We start from the raw sequence: 1,037 nt of genomic DNA, 5'->3' as shown, positions 1-1,037 counted from the left end.
GCAGCCTGATGTTTCCTCCGCCCTCATATACCCCTTCCCACAACAAGCCTAGTTTAAAGATGGACCTAAAATGATCTATTCACTTCTGCTGTGCTATTCACTTGCAAAGGGACTTCAGAAAGTCCCATATACTTGGATGTAGCCAGTGGGAAACACTAAAACATTAAACTATCCATTACACATCTCAATTTACTAGCTCTTTTGAGACCACTATGTACTGAGTTTCCAATATAAGAAATTCAGAATGGGGAGGGCACCGCCCACCTGTTTTCCAGTAGCCTTTTAGTATTTGCCCAAGACAAGGAAGATCTTGGTTGTAGGTCCTTCTCACCCTAAGGGTGGTCCGCTTAGCTATTTCACTTATTAGGAGAGTGATCTAGTCATCAGGCTGAAGATGAGGGCACTCTCCATCCCTCCTGCTAAATCTGAGCCTCAGGGCAGACAAAAATGTAGAAGTCATGAGATCACAAGAACAAACAAATGGCAGTCCATCTTTGTAGTCTGTTAGCTAGGGCACTCTCTTGGGAAGGGGAGTCCTGGATTCTGGTACCTGCTGTAAGGTTTGTTTCTGTTTTTAACCAATCTTATGTAAAATGCATGTAAAGAACAAAAAGAATGTTTCTGAGGTAGATACAGAATTGACAATGCTGTAGATACAGCATTGAAAAAAATCTGTGGCAATCCTGAGACCACCACCATTAAATCAGTGCTAAGTACACCTAGTGCCCTTTTCAGGAACATACTGCAAGACATAACAGCATTTGTATTATTTTGATTTTTCACTCCACAGATGGAACTGGCAAAACAAGAAAAGTGTGAATTTCTGCCTTTCCTCTCCCCTTGGAAGGTTGTGGTGAAAGGTGGACGAATTGTTGCCATGGAGTTTGTTCGAACTGAGCAAGATCAAGAAGGAAACTGGAAAGAAGATGAGGATCAAATTGTCCGGCTGAAAGCAGATATAGTTATCAGTGCCTTTGGTTCGATTTTAAGTGACTGTAAAGGTAATGCTTATAATAATACACTCTAACAGCTTGCTA

The 1,037-nt window shown here is 41.5% G+C and overlaps 1 protein-coding gene across 1 annotated transcript in view; it reads left to right on the top strand.

The window, feature by feature from the left end:
* DPYD (dihydropyrimidine dehydrogenase) overlaps positions 1–1,037 on the top strand; it is an 865,232-nt gene that overhangs the window by 415,571 nt on the left and 448,624 nt on the right. Inside the window, exon 10 of the mRNA XM_019501664.1 lies at positions 791–915. Within this exon, the coding sequence (XP_019357209.1) occupies positions 791–915 (125 nt within the window). The remainder of the gene's footprint in view (positions 1–790; positions 916–1,037) is intronic.

This window comes from Gavialis gangeticus, unplaced genomic scaffold, assembly GCF_001723915.1.
Source record: "Gavialis gangeticus isolate Ggan-Ray unplaced genomic scaffold, GavGan_comp1, whole genome shotgun sequence".
In the NCBI taxonomy this organism is placed as follows: Eukaryota; Metazoa; Chordata; order Crocodylia; family Gavialidae; genus Gavialis; species Gavialis gangeticus.
The sequence above is the reverse complement of the archived record's forward strand: the minus strand, read 5'-3'. Positions and strand labels throughout refer to the sequence as shown.